The 17449-nt window shown below is 38.3% G+C and overlaps 2 protein-coding genes across 2 annotated transcripts in view; both read right to left on the bottom strand.

Moving 5' to 3' along the window:
• Positions 1-3726: 3726 nt before the first annotated feature.
• LOC120634228 lies at positions 3727-5175 on the bottom strand. Its single transcript, XM_039904700.1, has one exon. It carries the CDS (start codon positions 4922-4924, stop codon positions 4169-4171), a length of 756 nt encoding a protein of 251 aa, XP_039760634.1. The 5' UTR covers positions 4925-5175; the 3' UTR covers positions 3727-4168.
• A 2139-nt stretch (positions 5176-7314) lies between these two features.
• LOC120634304 overlaps positions 7315-17449 on the bottom strand; it is a 48903-nt gene continuing 38768 nt past the window's right edge. Inside the window, exons 6-10 of the mRNA XM_039904796.1 lie at positions 12742-12906; positions 11794-11926; positions 10628-10810; positions 9551-9689; positions 7315-7541 (exon numbers count right to left, since the gene is read on the bottom strand). Of these exons, the coding sequence (XP_039760730.1) occupies positions 7402-7541; positions 9551-9689; positions 10628-10810; positions 11794-11926; positions 12742-12906 (760 nt within the window). The 3' untranslated portion in view covers positions 7315-7401. The remainder of the gene's footprint in view (positions 7542-9550; positions 9690-10627; positions 10811-11793; positions 11927-12741; positions 12907-17449) is intronic.

Here is a 17449-nt window from a genome sequence, read left to right as displayed (position 1 = left end):
CCAGAGCAGAGATGATTCAGAAATTAAAATTTCCCAAATTGCCCCTGCCGAAAATCAAATCCGGGACCTCCAAAGCCCACCAATGCGCCAGAGAGGTCGTCAAAAGTCGTTAAACGTTTGTGCCGGGAATTGAACTTGATCCCCCCGAAAGGAGACCGTAGCCCTAACCACTAGGCCATCACCGCATTGTAAATATAACCCTATTAATCGAAAATCCCATTAATGGAAATCGGTTGTAATGTGATAGAGACCGTAATTCAGCAATAATCACGAGCCAAAGATAAACCGAAATTCCCATCCGTCAGTCTTAGTTAGGCGTAATTAACGCAATTAACCGTCAAACGCCGCGTCAATTACTGTTCGATATCGAGTTTGTTACTTCGGACTAAATTAAACCAAAAGTTAAATTTGATTTGCATTTAGTGACCTCCCTGAACCTGACCTGATTCTATTTTCAAACAATAATAAAAATTATAAAACCCCAGATTTTCAATAAACAACGTGTTAATGAGAACCGAAATAATACTTCCCAGGCTTTAGATTTACATTGTGTAGTGTCTTTGAGACTTATCTGTGAAACCGAAAACCACTGCCATAGTTTTTACAGAAAGAAATCAGAGAGGCCCTAACCAGTACTACCATACAAGCCGAAAAGCCGGGCTTGCGTTACAATAAATATCTCTTTTAAATTTTTCTCGACTATTCCGAAATGAAATTAACAAAATAATTAAAACTTGATAGCAATGAGGATATAAATACAATGTTTTAACTTTTGCTCAATAATGTATATACTCTTTGTCTACTTTACTGCAAGCACTACGTTACTCTGGCAGGTAGACTCTGTGGTAGCAACCAGCCGAACGGCGCGGCGCCGCGCCGAACTATCACTATCGCGCACTTCGCGTGTCTTCGTACGCGATCGGAGGTTCCGCTTTGTCTCGCTCACACTCATTTGCTTATATGGGGCTTTTATTTTACTGCTCTCTCTCATAGAAATTTCAATGTATTTAGCAGAGACAATCTAGATTATTTAATAATTTAGTATGGAGATCAAATGCCAGATTGCGAGTTGAAGTTAGTGAAGATGACCAGCGAGCGAATTGAAACAACTTCACGTGTGTTATTATTTGTGTTACAACTAGTTGACACTTGACAGATTCATTATTATTGATTAGTAACTAGTTAGGAGTTTATTTTTGTTTTTTGAGTTGAATAGTGAATATTACTGTTTTGTTTTCTTACAAATTATAGTAAATATTGTTAAATATGAGCTTGATGATTTTTTTTCTAATGAAAAGAATGGTTGAAACGCGGCTGGTTACGACATAAATTACCAGGCATCATAAGAATTAATGAGAGCAGAACTCAAAGAAACACTTGGGATTTCTATGATTACTTTTTAATTTTGGCAAACATTGCATAGAAACTTCTTTATCATAATTCGCGTGCTGACCTTAATCGTAGTATTTTTCAAAGATTTGCTGATATTGTTTGCCATTTAGCACAACAAGAATGGTGACTTAGAGATCATGACGAGTTAAATGTGTCCTTTAGGTAACTGGGCTTGCTCAAACTCGAAACCCTAACAACCGCCTTACTCGAAATGGACATAAAAGCGACATCTAAATATCGTCTGCGAAAGGCGCAGAAGTGATATGCTTTTATAATACAACTAGCTATTGCCCGCGACTTCGTCTGCGTTTGATTTTGTTTTTTGATGTGGCATTCAGTTTAGTTGTAGTTCTAAAAAAGTTTAAAGTATTCAGTATCGCTAAGCCTTAAATGAGGGGTTTGCTGTTGTCCGCTGAGGAATTCTGTCCTCAATCTCCAACCACATTCATCAGATCTACAGTTTGGGCAAAATTATACACATATTAAACTCTATAGTACAAAAATAATTATTTAAATCGGTTCTAATTTGTCGGAGTTATGATGTAATATCGTCAAACACTTTCATTCCCTCTCCCATAGGAATCGAGCTTAATGTCGGGATAAAAAGTATCTTATATTACTTCTAACACTTCCAAGAATATGTGTACAAAGTTTCATGAGAATCGGTTAAGTAGTTTTTGCGTGAAAGCGTAACAAACAAACTTACATTCACATTAATAATATTAGTAGGGATTAGTATCGATGTCCAGGGTAGTTGTGGACCTACCAATGCATAAGTTTTAACAATGTGTTAAAACACTAATAATAAATCGTGGTTACTATACGATTGACGATTTTTTTAACGACAAGGCTGCTTGGAAGCATATTCCGCTCTCATCTCTCATCATCATCAAATCAACCCATTCCCGGCCCACTGCAGGGCCCAACTACTGCTCCAACAATGAGAAGGGATTAAGGCCGTTGTCCACCACGCTGCCCCAGTGCGGATTGGTGGACTCCACACACCTTTATGAACATTATGGAGAACACTCAGGCATGCAGGTTTCCTCACGATGTTTCCCTTCACTGTTGAAACAACTGATATTTAATAACTTAAAAAAGTTAGAGGTAGAGGAGCTGGGATTCGAACTCGGCCCCTTAAAAGGTAATAGAAATATTCATCAGTCATCTTTGTACCCGTAACACAAGCTACGCTTACTTTGGGGCTACATGGTTATGCGTGTATTGTCGTAGTATATTTATTTATTTATTATTTTAAAACTGGGTTGCCGTAATACATTAAAGTTATCGTATATTAACTCAGACACTGGTCATTGTTCGGCCAGCCACGATGTGTCACCTCCGTGAATAAACCAGGCGAGTGACATCATTACTTACACGCAGATTACTGAACTCGAGTCTTTAGTGACCTCCATGCCGCATTGGTAAGAATTATGGTAAACTAAGCGAGAGTTCCCGTGTCCAATACTCGGCAGGGTAAAGAACAATCACGAAATCTTAGTGGACTAAAATTTAAGCCAAACCTGTTTGGTTTACCTGGTTAGTTTGTATGTTTGTCCTTCCTACAAAAGAAAGGTTGAATAAGAGCCCACAACAAACTTAGCTAGCTTAGCGTGTATTTTTTTCCTTATTACCATCTCTCAGTCAGTGGTGTGCATACAGGGTATGCAGTAAGCGGGCGAATGATATAAAATGAAGAAAATCTCCAGTACGAGTTATAAAAAACTTAACATAACTTTACATTTTATAACTCGTACTGGAAATTTTCTATAATCTGAAAATATCATCTGCATACCATGTGCGTACCCTCTATGTACGCCATTGCTCGCAGTCAATTAATATTTAGCTATGAACTTAGAGCAATTCATACCCAAGTTTATTTTATCGTTTAAGTAATCCTTAATTTATAATAAACTAGCAATTCCGGCGAACTTCGTACCGCGGATCATTTTTTGATGAATGTTATATTTTAATACTTATTATCCTATTCCGGTCTAAGAGGAATCCAAAAAACTCAAATATCACAAAAATTGGTCCAGCCGTTCTTGAGTTATAAATGGTGTAACTAACACAACTTCCTTTTATATATATAGATATAACAGAAGATAAGTGATGTCTTTAAATCCCATCGTAAAAAACCTAGCCAGGTTTACCTAAGAACCAGGAATTTGGAATTATCTCTATTATTATAATGCATAGGATCAGTACTTAGGAATCTAAAGGAAATATATTGTTTCCAGTTTATCTACAATTTATCGGCAATAGATAATTTTAGATAAAGACAAACACCAATTGATAAGGTAAAAATAAATATAATTTTGCAATATATTTACAATGAATAAGTAGTACAAAAAAAAATACAATTTTGTTGGATACATATTTTATGGCTTAGACCCGTATACTAAATTGTCCTAGCTCTAGTCCAACATTGTAGCGTGCAACTCATCAATAGAAATGGCCACAACGGTTTGTTTGGAGCGTTATGTGCTTAAATTAAAAAACACTGTTTCATTAAATGCTCAAAAAATTATTATCATTTACTCTTATGTCTACATAGGTGCGTATCTTTCGCGGGGCGTCAAGGAATCGGATAACACCTGCGGATTATTTGCAAAGTCATGCAAACTGGATGCAACCGTTTCTTCATCATATAGACCTTTATAAAACAGCGTTAGGAATTCATTAAATTCATATGGAGCCAAAACTGCAAAACTTATGACAACTTTCCCAACTTGAAACTTAACGAGTTCATTTACAAACTTACTTCCGAAGCAATTTAACTTACACGGCAAAGTACGTCGTACATCTTGTGAGCGATTTCCGCTCCCCCAAACCCAATATAGCAGGAACTGTGGCTCGGATGAATCTTTCCAGGAGTCACGGACAGCTGATGTCTCGCTCTCCCAACGTATAGCGTTTCACCAGAAGATGTTTGTCCACCAGAAATTGCTCCTGGCGGCACGTTACCATTTGACGCCGGAATCCACCTTAAGCTATCGGGCTTTGCGCACAAAACGTCGATTTTTTGAACTGGTATCTCTTTTCCGTTGTACATTATTGACGCTGCGTTATGTCTGACAGATAACTTTCCAGGAATAAGATCTCCATTATGCCAAGCTCGGATGACCCATAAGGGACTCCCATCCCAACCTTCGTGACCTCCAATAACTGCTTTTCCAGTCAAATTGCTAGCAGTAGTTGACGTGGTGGGTATCCAGTCATAATCTCCAGAGGTCTCAGATATTTGGACCTGTTCTGTAGTTGGAGGGTTGGAAGTTTCTCCTTGGTATATTATATTGGTTATGTAAGTTGGGTTGCTTGGGTCTGGGGGTGGTCCCATGGGGAATGGCATCATAACAGCTCCGGGGATGTAATAAGGGTACGGGTAAGGTGGTTGGGGCTGAGTAACCTGGCCGAAGTCTGGTTGAGGGTAAGATGATCCGGTTCCAGATAGGTTAGGGGGGTGGGGTGGTCGCCATCCAGCGCCGTAATACGGCGGTGGTGGAGGTCCGTGGGGTGGTGGATAACTCATTTTTTTGGTTTAATTCCTTATGGGGTTCCTTACCACGTATGGGGGGGGGGTATCTTTACGACCCGCGAAGCTTACGTAATTCAAGCACAAATAGTTCTAGAGACGTACACAACTGGTTTTATGATAACATGTATTGGCGAGTATATGTGTCGTCTATCTTTAAATTGTACCTATAATTAAAATCACTTATTAACAAACTTGTTATTATTTAGTATTTTGTTGTTATTTCACAATAATTTGCTTCTTTGATCACAATAAGTTGATAATAAACTATAGGAGTATTGAGGTTACAGTATATATCGTTCAGTTGTAATCTTATCTGGTGGCAGATAAACGGATAACTTTCGATAGATTAAATGAATCACTGTATTATTTTTTTTAAATTACTTAGTCATTTTTGAGAAAATTCTTTTTGTTCTATTTCCTTCGAAAGGAATTATTGTTCTGATTCAAAATTCTTTGTTGAGTTATCTTAATTTTTACTCAGGACTGACTCCAGGGTAACACTTTATGAAAGTGGTATCTATGGTATGGTATGGTAGCTAGAAGGGTTTTTAAAGATAGAAAATAAATGTGTAATTAGACCTTCTAAGAAAATTTGACACTAAAGAGGTTTCCCTAGAGTTTCTCCACGTGATCAAATGAAGAGATCCATAGAAGATCCAGAGTGATCGACATAGCTCAAACAGTTTTGAAGCTGTAGTTGTAACGGGCGGGGCACATAACTTGGAGAACGAATAGACGTTGGGGTCCTTAGGTACTGGAATGGGAATCTCGCACCGGTAAACGCAGCTTCGGTCGACCTCTCAAGAGGTGGACAGACGACATCAAGCTAGTCGCTGGAAGCCGCTGGACCCAAACGGCACAAATCTGAGTATTTGGAACTCCCCACAAGAGACCTATGTCCAGCAGTCGGACGGATGGTCAGGACGTCAATTAGTTGCCATGAAGATGATGATACAAGACACTTCAGCTCAACTGCCTCTTCATTTCAGCCTCTATCTAAACTCTTAAATTAAATAAAAAAGAGGAGTCAAATTAAACGATCTAAATAAATTAATAATTTATATTTGCAATCTTTCACAAACAACAGAACATAAATTATTTTGATAAATTGTAAAGAAACTTAACTGTTAAAATAATTTTATCTAAAGTACAATCATTTTTAATATACATGCTGTTTTAGAACATCGATATGGAATGAAATACCTAATCGAACATTTTGAACAGTGGGGATTGCAGCCTCAGCGCATTACTCACAACCACTGTAGATTGTTTATCTTTGCGTGGTTGTTATCATATTATCGTTATATCACATCATGCCCGTATTGGAGCAGAGTGGTTGTTTTTAACGGTGAAGGAAGCATGTTTTGTATACATAAGTAGACAATAAGAATCACATGTGCCCAATATGCTATGTAATGAGACTTGTACGCTCGCAATCGAGGGGTCATTTCGATTAACAGCTGCTTGAATTAAAGAGTAAAATGGATCTTATGCATATCGTATTAATTCTTCAGCTGCAGATTTTGATAAAACGTTTTAAAATTAAAAATCAGAAGTAGAGGATTTGCGACTGTAAAAAGGTCTATTTTACTTTGACGGTCTATAGTTTGATATGCGAAAACGAATCCTCGATTGCGTGTGAAGAAAACTTATTGTTCAACGATTTCGGCTGTCTATTAACATGTGGAGTATCAGAAGAGCCATCAATATGTCAGCTCTGGAATCTTTGAACTGGTTTGTTTGAAAGAACACAGTATATTACAAACTTGTTTTTTATCTATTATGTATTGCGATGATTGTATTTGCCTAATTTCACGTTGTTGTAATGGGTCCGAAGGAAGGTAGCTACACTCGCAACACAAGTTACCTTAGTGCGAGTGTTTAAAGCACTCCTTTGTGCACAAATCAAAAGAGTATTACTGTGTCCATTAGGAGATTCCTGCTGTATACATGTTTATATATGAAATAAATAAATTGTTATTATTATTATTATATTATTATTACTTTTCCGCAATTTACAGGTAGAAGTGATATAGTATAACGGTTGATGGCAGAAGTAAACCAGGCATTCATATAGTGGCATCCACTTGTGTCCAGCTTTGGAGCATTAATGTAATGGTATTTGTGTATCCGCCCTAATGCCTTCCTCTAAAAAAGTTAAAATTATTTACAAGTGCACGGTAGAAAAGATCTGTTATGAAGATACAGCTTAATTTGATATACTCCGCGAAAAGCAGGAGAATCTGTATGATGTAATTTATAATTTCTTCAATCTTTATACTCCACGCCCTGTATGCTTAAGCACGTTTCGCTCCCTTTACTACGAATAATTGCTAAGGGATGAATCATTGTAAAGTCAACATCTCCTGAGGATACTCCGGGTTCGGAGCGAACCGTGCGTAAGATATGGTGGTGAACTTGTTTTTGTTTTCTTTTTTCTTTCTTTTGTCTAAGAAGTGTGGCTTAAAAGGTTAAGTCAAGACAACGGCTCTGAAAACGCATCTGTTTCCATCCATGAGCGCGGGCCACACGAACGACTTTATCAGGTCGGAGCGGCGTTCCCGAGAGTCCCCCAGGGAGTACCTCACGTGCTTCTCTGGATTCATCACCACTGGAACATAATTCATCATGAGTTTAGTTCAAAAGAAAAAAATATCTTGATTTATAAACTATGCAACACATTGCAATTTATTAAACACCATCTTAGAATTAGCTTCCATTACTGAAGCACTTAACTCAAATGCTAGAATACCAGAAGCTGCAGATAATGTGTTTGTTGGAGGTCAGTTACTGAGTTATCCATGTTCGCGTGCGGCGTAAGTGCATATACGAGTATGTGGTGACAGATAATACAGCTGTCCCACCTCTCCTCTTCCAACGGGTTTCATACGAAGCGACTAAAGGAATTACACAGACGAGCTTCAGCGTCTTCTGGGCTACTAGTACCATATATTTTTGACGGCCAATTGACGCAGTGGGCAGCGACTCTGCTGCAGTCCAAGGCCGTGAGTTCGATTCCTACAACTCAAAATTCAAAATTCATTTTTGAAACTCAAGTCTGTCTGTGTAGGGACTCTACCACCGATGTCACTAATTTATCACCATTTCTTGTAAGTCGACTGTTTATATCCACTTTTTGTTTATATAGACTAATATGTTGTCTTACAAATACTTTATTGTTATAGATATATTGTGAGGCTACCATAAGTATACATATTTCTTTAAACAGAAAAGTACAGAAATCCTTTGTGGGCATGGGTAGGTATATGCTTTTATAACATGATACCGAAGGTTACATTAGATCTACCTTTACCTAAGTTTAAACAATATATAAAAACACATATAACAAATCGTGGTTACTACACAATTGATGAATTCCTTAACCACAAGGATGCTTGGAAGTAGGCCACTCCGCTCTCATCTGCCTTTCAAAACAGAAAAATTCTAAAGATTGTTAAACTATAAAATGATGTTGGAAAAGAGCAATCTGCTGAGTTTCTTGCCGGCTCTTCTCAGTGGAATTTGCCTTCCGAACCGGTGGTAGAGTCACTACAAACAGACTGACATGACGTTTCAAAAGTGCTTATTAATTAGGCCTACTTGAAATAAATGAATTTTGAATTTGAATTTTAAATTTAAATATTTCACAGAGGGATTCACGTGATTTAAGTTTATATATTGATCGTACAGCTCTTTACTGCAATATGAATATAGTTACAACTGGAAAATGCTGTACATTCCAATAAAACACATATGTGTTTTATAAGTATTAATATATAATATAATGTATTAATACATAAATACTTATAAAACACATATGTGTTTTATATGTATTTATGAATTTATACATTAAAAAAAAACATCAATCATATTAGCGCCCATAACACAAGCTACGCTTACTTTAGAGCTAGATGGCGACGTGTGAATTGTCGTAGTATGTTTAATAATAATTTAATACTGCGATCACCAACCTGTCCGCCCTGCGCGGTGATTATTAACAACCCTTTCTTCTTGCCTTTGGTTCAAGTAGATTGTTTTAAGATATTGATGTGCGGTCAGTTTCATAACACACCCGTTTGGACAAGAGTGCTGTTATTGGTCGAACGGGAACGCAAACTTGTTAGTAGTAGAACTTTTTGTCTCAAAGCTCGACCGAGCATGGACTACTAATTTCTAATCAATCATGCAATGCTTATTTCTTCTAATCAGATCTCCTTGCGGTGTTCAGATCTGCAAGGCGAGGTTGCCGGTGTAATTACAGACACACAGGGCGGCACTCCTTACTAATTTTATTAATGCGAAAGTGAATCGGTTTGTTTGTGTCCTACACGCCTTAACTAACCGACAAATCAACTAGATTTTGTAAGGATGGTGAGGAGATTTTTTTTACTCCGGGACAACAAACGGTTCCCATGGGATTTGTAAAATAAACTGTGATGAACGCGGACGACGAATGCGGGCAACGTCTAGTCAACTATAAACTAAACTTGTTATTGGCTTTGCTTCATTTTCTGTGATTAGCTGTAAGCTTTCCTGTACAATAAAAAAATAAAAATAAAACTTGAACGTCGCTGAGGCCACTGGTTGGGAGGCTTCACTCAAGACTCTCTGGTCAGTCACCTGGCGTGAAGTCGGTGTCGATGCGGAGCGGTGGCGCGTGCAGGCTGAGCGCCCAGGCCGCGCGGCTGGCGGCGGCCACCAGTGCGTGCAGCGCGCCACAGCCCGCCAGGCACGGATACTCGCGCAGGGTGCTCACCACCTACAGCACAAGATACAACATTAATAAACACTATCATAACAGTTATTTATGCAACTGTTGCAAGTGGTATTAAAAAAGAGGGTTCATCACACGAGCCGAAAACGAGTATGATAATTAATAATAATAAATAAATATTTCTTAAATTTAGTTCAACGGGTACATACCACGATAATATTATTGGATTTGTTAATACTTCGACCCAGTTGCATGGATCTGTACTTAAGAAATGTTGATTAACCACGAAAATCTTAGTTTAAAATCTTTAATAAATAAATATACAGTAAGACAGTAGTAAGACAGTACACACCATCGCCATCTAGTCCCAAAGTAAGCGAAGCTTTAGTTATGGGTACTCAGATAACTGATGAATAATTTTGTGAATAATATACATAAATACATATAAAATATAGAAAAACACCCAGACACTGAAAAACATTCATGTTCATCACACTTTATAATTATTTATGTATATTATTCATAAAAATATTATATCAGTTACCTTAGTACCCATAACACAAGCTACGCTTACTTTGGTGCTAGACAACGATGTGTGTATTGTCGTATTATTTATTTATTTATAATCACATTCGGCTTCACCTCGTGTAATGAATCTCACATTTTTATAACCTTTATAACCAATACTTGCATAAAAAACGAATACAAAGTGCCGTTTGGTTCCTCCCATCAGATCGAACATCAGATCGAACTTACGAGATAACAGCGTTCACCACTGCGCCAGCAGGTCGTCAAGATGACATTACCGATTGAGCTTAATTTTGACGGGTAGATAGCCCCGGATGAATGACTTCCGAAATCGAGGACATCGATTTACACCGCGTTTCGTATTGTAGAAGACCTCTTACCGCGGAGACCAGTAAGGTTGTATTCGTCGCCCCGTAACCGCACCTGTACCTACTGTCGCTTCAGTTCTTGCATACCTGATTGACAACAGTCCTCTCAGCGTCCCCCAGGGGGAAGGTGTGTGCAGTGTTTCTTAGCAGTCTCATGGCGGCCGCGACGAAGCCAGCTGCGCCCGGCGTGTCGTCGGAGTCGCATCCCAAGAGAGCCTTCACTTCGTTGAGCCGCTTATCCCGTAGACTTATCGCCGCTCGGAAGGACAACTGAAAGAATATTAATAGGCATCTATACTATACTATATCCATACAAATATTATAAAGACGAAAGGTTTTTTATGTTTGTTTGTTTGTACCCAACCAAACCAAAGCTTTAACCAAAAGAAAGCTAAACTATCACGAAGTAAAATGGGCTAAAATTTATATTCAATAAACTTGAGATCAAAATTTGATGGAGTGGCAAAATTTTGCCCATATGTACATTACTTGGCGTGCGCTGGGAAAACTATTGATGCTACAAAAAAGCTATGCATTATTGATTACCGACTAATCAGCTGTTTGTTCTAAAATTTTATTATATCGCCGGTAGAAACAAAAGAGGATCTGTTTTCTAGCTCCTTAAAGAAAATTAAAACTGCATCTTTTAAAAAGACCTTTGATGTACCTTTATACGTTTGATTTATCTTTTTATTCATCTATATATTTTTTCTTTCTTGGTGTTTTTAATTTACATGTACCTATTCTTTTCTTTGCCACCTCTTATTGCCTTACTACTCTGCTCAATGCTTTTAAAATTTTCTAATATTGTAAATTAACTCTACTTTTTCGGAAATGTTTAGTCTATGTTATAAGATTGTTATTATTTAGTTACTTCCATGTAATACTGCTACAGTAGTAACTGTTTTTGCCAAAATAAAAAAAAATAATAAAATTAGTATCGCAGTATTAATTCTCATTCTTATAAATAATTTTATCATCAAGGGTAGGTATTTATACTCGTATAGCAGTAAAATACTATTTATTTTAACTGTTGATTGGCGCAGTGCGCAGCGACCCTGTTTTCTGAGTCCAAGTCTGTGGGTTCGATTCCCGCAACTGGAAAATGTTTGTGTGATTAACGTGAATGTTTTTCAGTGTGTGGGTGCTGTGGTGAAGTACATATGTATATTGATAGTGTCCTTAATAAATGAACAAACAAGTGTAGCAATGATAAGGTCTAGGTTTGGGCGCTAAAATTTAGTTAAACTTACAACAACAATCGAGAAGACGATCTTGTACTTGAGGTTGGGCGTTGGCTTCAGTGGGTCCAACGCGGCCAACGCTGGCAACACCTCGTCTGCGGCTCGCGACCATACCGCCGCGTATTGTGACACCAGCTTGCTCCTGGAATATTAACATATGTAATTTAATATTACAGGACCTCTATAAATCTTCTTTACCTAGTTGTGCACTGTTATCAGAGCGGTTGTGGGTTTTCTTACATCTTGTTAGTACGGCTGGACAACATCCAAAAACTATATGGAACTATATTTATGGTTAACTATAACAAAAAATGAATAAAAGATTACGCAGGACATGATACCTATAAACATAGTGTGTGGTATGCGGGGTAGGACTTCAACTTCACGTTCTGGGGGCCGAGTTAAAATTCTGGGATTTTTACCCACGCACCTCTAACTTTTCTAAGTTATGTGCGTTTTAAACATTTCCACTTGCTTCAACGGTGAAGGAAAACATCGTGAGGAAACCTGCATGCCTGAGAGTTCTCCATGTTCTCAAAGGTGTGTAGTCCACCACTCCGCACTGGGCCAGCGTGGTGGACTACTACGACCTTAATCCCTTCTCATTGTGGGAGGCGATACGTACCCTGTAGTGGGCCGGTTAGATGGTTTGATAGGATGATGATAATGACTTTAGTAGTAAGAACTCTGCGAATATTGAAATAAAGGTCATTCAATATTCTATTGTGGATGCCAAAATAAAATACATGGCGTTATATTATACCCATACTCGGTAACTACGTGGCTTACTTAGGAACGCAGAATCTCTTGGAACATCTTTAGAAGAGGGATCTAGCCAATGATGAAGTCTCTCACCAAAGATGTCATAAATGCCAAAATAGCAGCCGAAAAATGAACCCTACACCGCCCACTTAGCGTTTGATATTATGTGTGAATGCTTTTGTGTTATCCTCTCACCTATCAGGGTGCTGGTGGGAATCGTCGCTGTCTGAATGATACCCGTCGCTGGCGGAGTCTGTTGGAGATCGAGGAGTCGTCTCCACTGCTATCTGACCCTCGGTCATCTGCGACAGGACGGCTGCACAGCCACGCGAGTAGCTCATGAGGACTCCGGCTACCGGCCTGGAATTGGAAGACGAAAAACTAATAAATAACTCTATCTATCTATTCTGACACACACAAATGGAGGTCAACTGTTTAAACAGTTTCCCTAAAATAAATCTCCAAAAAGATTTTACAACTACCCGCAGTTTTATAGTGTATTAGTGTATGCGCAAACGCATAACTTTTTGAGCGACAGAGCTCGAAAAAGTACTACTGCCATGCTTAGGTATTTGTTACGTAAAGCAGCATGCAATGCTATGTTTCGGTCTGAAGGTTGTGGATGCCGGTTTAATATAACTGGCATATAAGGCGTAAAACCTTTTTTTTTGTTGACAGGGGAAATCTTAAAAAGATACCCGATTCTCTGCGGGAGAATTCGGGTTATGTGGGATTTCTGCCCGCTATAACCCCCTCGGTAGCCAGCCAGGTTGATGGACACAGGGCGGCGCTTTGTCCGAGTCCGATGGAACTACAGCCAATACGACCGGAGACAAATCAGGCGCAAGACCGACAGCTTAACTTGCTCTCCGAATCCCGGGGGTTAATCACTGGAACTAAGAATTTCTTGATATAAAAACCCGATTCTGGCCCGCCCCGGGGATTCGATCCCCAAGGACGTCGTGAACTGCAGTCGAACATTCTCACCACAATACCAACGAGGCAATTTAATTTCATTTTTTATTTTTATTTATTTGCTGATACAGGTAAAATATGTAGATCTTAACTGTACCACGCCAAATTGGCATGCAAATAGTTATCAGGGTTGTACGGGAGCTATGGTGATACGCTCAACCGTAACGATAGGAAGATCTTCCTCCGTGCGGGTGATCGTGCTCGGGGACCAAGGTCCGAACATTCATTTTTGATTTTCGGATGGACACTTGCCGATAACCACCTGAGGGGTTACTACGGCGTCACCGAGGGAGTGGGGCGAGCGCGAAAGCTCGCCATGTGAAGAGCCCCAGGGCTCGACGACATCTCGGTTTGACGTTTGGCGCCACAAAAATCCTGCATCGCGCTAGCGAAGTGTTCAGAAAGAATGCCTATATATACAACTTCCGTCCGTATCCCAACAGGGCTCGACGACATCTCGGTTTGACGTTAATCTGAGTGTTGGTGGACTTTTGGACTAATCATTGTTTAGTCCGAACGCCCCCGTGACCGTGGTAAGGATCCACGTCCGGATGACGTCAACATTCATCTTTGGAAGTTGTATATATAGGCATTCTTTCTGAACACTTCGCTAGCGCGATGCAGGATTTTTGTGGCGCCATCTAGTTATGTAATGTGGAGACCGCTACAAGGGTAGAATTCAAATATTAAGTGACGTTACTACTACGTACAATTGAGATATTGACAATAACAATAATATTAATAACAATCATGAAATAATGTTTATACAATTAATAAATAATAAATTACAATTAAGTGGATTTGGGCACAAGAAATAGAATACAGTTAGGCAGTTAGTAAGATATTACAATCGAGGCACTAAACACAGTTTCGAACCGCCTAGTCTGAAGCGGCCCCTAAAATACAGTAATTCAAATTAAACAATGACAATTAGAAGTAATATCTCATAACAATGGGAGACGCTAATTTGTCTAATGAAACCACCGAGAACAAAAGGCAATCATATCATCTCTCTCATACGATGAAAGTTGTTATATAAGTTGATATAGCGTAATTGAGTCGCCAATTATGTCACTGAGTTAATTGATACTGTTCATTAAACGTAAGTTACACCGAAATAGAAACGAGATGTGAAAGATGCGAATTTTCTCCAGAAAATGATGACAGTTTATTTAATATACATTTATTTTCTTCATATACAAATACAGACACAAATTATAGCGCTTGGCATCGCGGCGCCATGTCTAACTCGCTATTACCTATATCAGTGGCGTGCAACCTAAAATTTATATATAACTCGTATAGGAGGATAATTTTTGTAATTTTCCTGTTGTATGCATACCCTGGTAAGAAACCCAGTGCACGCCACTGACATATAGAATACGTCTAGTACATATATTCCATCATATAGCGTGGCGAAGCGTCGCCACGGCCTATGTCGCCAGGCCAACAATCAGTTTTACCCTCCACCTTAAGATGTTTCACATCAAAAAGCCACAATTAAATATCATAACCGCATACTTATGCACATAGTTCGGAAAAGGGATGGGCGTTGGGGTCCCAAGGTGCTGGAATGGCAGCCCCGAACTGGTAAGTACAGTGTTGGTCGACCCCCCAACGAGGTGGACAGACGACATTAAGCGCGTTGCAAGGAGCCGCTGGATACAAGCGGCACAGAACCGTGGAACTTGGAACTCCCTACAAAAGACCTATGTCCAGCAATGGTCGTCTATCGGTTGATATGACTAATGCATATATGACTAATGATAGAATATAACTAATGCACACTGAAACATATCTGTCTATCTACCTTTAAACTAGCATATCTTATTTATTTGTATCTGAATCATTGAAATGGCTGCAATGATTTTCATGAAATTCAGTGAGCAGAGGGTTACGGGGTCAATAAATCGATTTAGCTAGTTTTATTTTTAAGGAAACGTCGTTTTATCCATGTCTTCGGGCATTAAATAATTACAATAATATCATTAGAATACAAAGGTAAATTTCGCCCCCAGATACAAAGTGATAATAGGTAATAGAAGTCCTGGTTTGAGTCCAGATTAATAAATCCAGGTACTTTTAAATAATCTGCAACACTCAGCGTATTTCAATATAAACAAGATGGTATAATATATATATATATATAACTAGCGTACCCAGCCCGCTTCGCCGGGCTAGATTTTGCTTTATTTTATTTAAACAATAAACTTAAATAATTAACTTTTTTATTTAAGTCTCATAATATATTAAATCATTTATTTCTCTCCGTATTCATTCTCTTCTATTCTCTTCTCGAGCGGTCGAAGTTCATTATCTACACCCATGTACACCCAACAATAGAATATCATCATAGTAAATAAAAGCTGTATTTGACAGTTCTAAAATAGGAGTGCTCCGATCGTCTCCAAACTTTACAGGATTACTCGCCAGGTCAATCCGGAGATTCCCTGAAAGTTTCATTGAAATCGGTCCAGCCGTTTCGGAGCCTATACGGAACATACCCACACACTTTCTCTTTTATATATATGTACAAAGATAGATAGATATGTACCTAATAACAAGATGGGTACTGCTTTTTTATCATCTCAAATTAACTTTGCAGGTATTTTAAAGCTAACACAATGTTTACTACGTCTCAGTTATCAGTATTTTGAATACCATTACATTTTTTTTTTTTATCTAAGTTGAAATTGTACGTAGGTCGTTTGAATTCCAGTCTACCTATAATATGAAGGACTGATAAAGCAGGGAAAGCATTGAAATAAAAACAAGTCAAGGCGAACAAGTTTAACAGGTAAGAGGGAAAATTAGTGCAACATGGAGCTTCTTGAAAGCGATACTCGAAAGAAGTAAGGTATTAAACTGGAAAATCTAGGATTTCTAACGTGTTCGGTTTCTCTTTTTTTACGTTTACACTCTGTTTACTTTTTTTTTCTCATTCATTGTAATTTTATAATGTAAAATATAGGTGATAATATTAATATGATCATAATTAAACATTAGTGACCTTATGTTCAATCGGTTATTTTCAAAACAGAGCTACCGACTTAGGCAAACTTTTTCCAGGCCTCTACAACGGATTCTTTTAATATCACCTCGGTTAAATTGTCTTTTTTTAAATATCTCACTATACGAATATAGCTTTTTATTCTTGTGAATTCTGACTCGAAATTCATTACAATATTGCATAACATTGGTCATTCGAACATAAGAGAGACTGATTTCTTAAAATGAAAAAGATTACTTTATTTTTTCTCGTTTGTCGTTATATTGTAAAAAAAATCAATCCATTACTCTCTTGGTTTCAAAAATAACAAAGGAAAAATCTAATTTTCTGTGTTGTGTGGATTGTTTTCATAATAAGACAAGTTTGAAAAAATAGGCAAACGCAGTTTCGCTAACATACCGATGTCAATAAAAAGTTTTAAGGAAATCGTATGCCGGAAGGGCATTCCACTCCGCACCAAATTCACCGTGAACGCACAACAAAACGCAATAAATCTCTGCGGGACAATGAAATTAGTTTCGACACATTATTTTCTTCCAGCGGAGTGCGGAGATTTCTCCCAAACAGCAACAATGGCGATAAACGCCTGCGTTAAATGCTTGTGTGAAAATGAACAAAACGAAAGCTTTTAGCACGGTTTATGGATCGTACAGTTGTCAATTAAATTATGCATAACTTATAATTAAATTAATTAAAGCAACAATAAAATAAAACTTAAGCGCCTGGCTACGTTTTCTTAATCATATATATAATAGCCAGGGGCACGAATTCCAGTCAGAGTGAGGCGGTTTTAGTCCTTTGTCCACCACGCTGGCCAAATGCGGATTGGTGGATTCCAAACGCCCTTGAGAAAATTGTGGAGAACTCTCAGGCATGCAGGTTTCCTCACGATGTTTTCCTTCACACTTACAGTTAGTG

Source organism: Pararge aegeria, chromosome 23, assembly GCF_905163445.1.
Source record: "Pararge aegeria chromosome 23, ilParAegt1.1, whole genome shotgun sequence".
NCBI classification, from domain to species: domain Eukaryota; kingdom Metazoa; phylum Arthropoda; class Insecta; order Lepidoptera; family Nymphalidae; genus Pararge; species Pararge aegeria.
This window is presented reverse-complemented; position numbering and strand designations above follow the sequence as displayed.